Here is a 2,694-nt window from a genome sequence, read left to right on the forward strand (position 1 = left end):
ATTTATCCTTTTTTTATGTTCCACACAAAAGATTTAAGGAGTTCAAGAGCTCAAAACGTGCCCTACATCAGCTACCTACCCGACGGCATTTCGCAAATGATAAAATAAATTTTTCAAGAGCTCAAAGCATACGCTACATCATCTCGAACCTACCTACCCTACGCTTTTGCGCAAATGATAATATCATGATAGCAAATGCCCACATACAGATTTGGCAATGGCAATAACAGTTAGTATTCTATAAATTCTATCCTGTCGAGATGCCCTGTAATAAGTGTATCCGAACGTTCCATTGTTTGTCATCTCATGTAAAAAGCACGTGTATCCGAACGTTACATTGTTTTGTCCATAAATTTAGAGACTTTTTGCTGCGCTCCTACTTTAACATCCTTGGTTTTGTCATCTCATGTTAAAAAAAAAAGAAACATTTAATTGGAGAAATATTGAAATACTGCTAAAAGAGATTTTCTTCTCGCTGCTTACAATGCCGAGGAAAAGGAAACGACCTGACATAGGTCGTCGAAGTCGTGTAAATGTGCAACGAGCTACTTTACGCTCCAACCGCACTAATGACCAGCGAGATGCTGATAATGATAACAGTCGTACAAGTATGGGAGAATTACGTTCAAGAGTAAATAACTATCAAGTGGATAGGGGGAGAATGGAACGAGTTCGTGCACATCGATCACAACAGCAGCGAGCACGGGATAACGAATTTAATCGATTCCGCAGACGCAATGCTCCTGTAAACCTCGAACGAGGAGCATTTTCCTACGATCCGGAATTTGATTATAGTGCCGACAAATCTGTGACGATTGGAGAAATGTCAATCATTTGTCAACATTGTAAAGCATTAAAGTACAGTAGTGAACCTGCAGGATTATGTTGTGCTGGTGGCAATGTACAATTGCCTCAATTGGTTCCACCACCTGAACCGTTACACTCATTAGTTAATGGGATGGAAAGTGAGTCTAAACACTTCTTGGCTAACATCCAAAAATATAATAATTGCTTCCAAATGACATCGTTTGGCTGCAACGCATATAGTACAAGACGGGTTCATGCCTACTTTCAAGGTAGTATACCATAATTGTTTTAGTGAAATTCTAATTTGTATTTGTATCACAATTAATTTAACCAGTTCTTAAACAATTACAGATACAAGGACAAATTCATCACCTACTGGGGGCAATGCTGCCAGTGCCAGATGCAGATCATAAATTTTTGCAAATTTATTTTATGGGCAATCAAGATGTGGAAGTTGATACACGTTGTGGTCATAATCCAACCGTCAAGCGAATCATTGTCCAACAACTGCAAACATTTCTTCACGAGAATAATGAATTAGTGAAGATGTTCAAAATGGCACTGGATCGGATGCCATCAGACAGCCATAATATTGTAATAAGAGCCGACAAAACACCTGCTGGAGAGCATGCAAGGAGGTTTAATTCACCGACAATAGATGAAGTGGCTATTGTCGTTGTTGGAGAGAATTTGCAATCAAGAGATATTGTACTTCATCGCCGGAACAATGAATTGAAACGTGTATATGAAACGCATAGAGCTTATGATGCTTTACAATACCCATTAATTTTCTGGCAGGGAGAAGATGGGTACCATTTTAATATCAAAATGGTTAATCCAACAACAGGTAATTAGATTATACAAAATAAAATATTTTATATGTTCAATATATAAATGTATTTTTTTATCATATGTACTTCCAGGTGCTGATACACACAAAAAAGTCAGTGCCATGAATTATTATGCATACAGACTCATGATCCGTGAAGGTGAAGTAAATCACATTTTGATGTGTCAACGGCTCTTTCATCAGTATGCAGTGGACATGTACGTCAAAATTGAGACTGAAAGATTGACATACATCCGTCTTAACCAACAGCAGCTTCGATCTGAAGAGTACATTCATCTTCGCGATGCAATCAATGCTGACGGCAATGTAAATAATGTAGGAAGAATGACAATTTTACCGGCCACTTACATCGGAAGCCCGCGCCACATGCACGAGTACGCTCAAGATGTGATGTCTTATGTTTGAAAGTATGGCCGTCCAGACCTATTTATTACATTCACCTGTAACCCACAATGGATTGAAATAAAAAAAGAACTGCTACACAACCAAACACCACTTGATAGGCATGACATCACAGCCAGAGTTTACAAGCAAAAATTAAAATCTTTAATGAATTTCATTACAAAGCATCGTGTGTATGGTCAAGTACGTTGTTGGATGTACTCTGTTGAGTGGCAAGCGTGAGTTTTCAACATGCTCATATATTAGTCTGGTTGGTTGACAAATTATTTCAGCCGAAATTCCTGATGAAACGGTTGACCCAAAATTGCATACGATAGTAACTAAACACATGATACATGGACCTTGCGGAGTTTTCAACAACAGCTCACCCTGTATGATCGACGGCAAGTGCTCCAAACTCCAAACGGGAATCGATGGTTACCCATTGTATCGTCGGCGATGCTCCAGTTGAGGTGGACGAAGATGTCAAGATAAAAGGACAAGATTTTCATGTAGACAATCGTTGGATTGTGCCGTTCTCGCCCATATTGTCCAAAACTTTTGAAGCTCACATCAACGTGGAATTTTGTAACTCTGTGAAATCCATAAAGTACATATGTAAATATGTTAACAAAGGTAGCGACATGGCCATGTTC

At 38.8% G+C, this 2,694-nt stretch overlaps 1 protein-coding gene across 1 annotated transcript; it reads left to right on the forward strand.

Moving 5' to 3' along the window:
• The first annotated feature begins 1,044 nt into the window (after positions 1-1,044).
• On the forward strand, positions 1,045-2,232 carry LOC126767176 (uncharacterized). The gene is made up of 2 exons (XM_050484755.1): positions 1,045-1,654; positions 1,731-2,232. Exons 1-2 carry the CDS (start codon positions 1,192-1,194, stop codon positions 2,060-2,062), a joined length of 795 nt encoding a protein of 264 aa, XP_050340712.1. The 5' UTR covers positions 1,045-1,191; the 3' UTR covers positions 2,063-2,232.
• The last annotated feature ends 462 nt before the right edge of the window (positions 2,233-2,694 follow it).

This window comes from Bactrocera neohumeralis, unplaced genomic scaffold (assembly GCF_024586455.1).
Source record: "Bactrocera neohumeralis isolate Rockhampton unplaced genomic scaffold, APGP_CSIRO_Bneo_wtdbg2-racon-allhic-juicebox.fasta_v2 ctg4498, whole genome shotgun sequence".
In the NCBI taxonomy this organism is placed as follows: domain Eukaryota; kingdom Metazoa; phylum Arthropoda; class Insecta; order Diptera; family Tephritidae; genus Bactrocera; species Bactrocera neohumeralis.

Coding starts and splice junctions, on each gene's coding strand:
- LOC126767176 (XM_050484755.1), top strand. CDS start 1,192: ATGCTGCCAGTGCCAGATGCAGATCATAAATTTTTGCAAATTTATTTT. Junction 1,655..1,730: donor AATGGTTAATCCAACAACAG/GTAATTAGATTA, acceptor ATGTACTTCCAG/GTGCTGATACACACAAAAAA.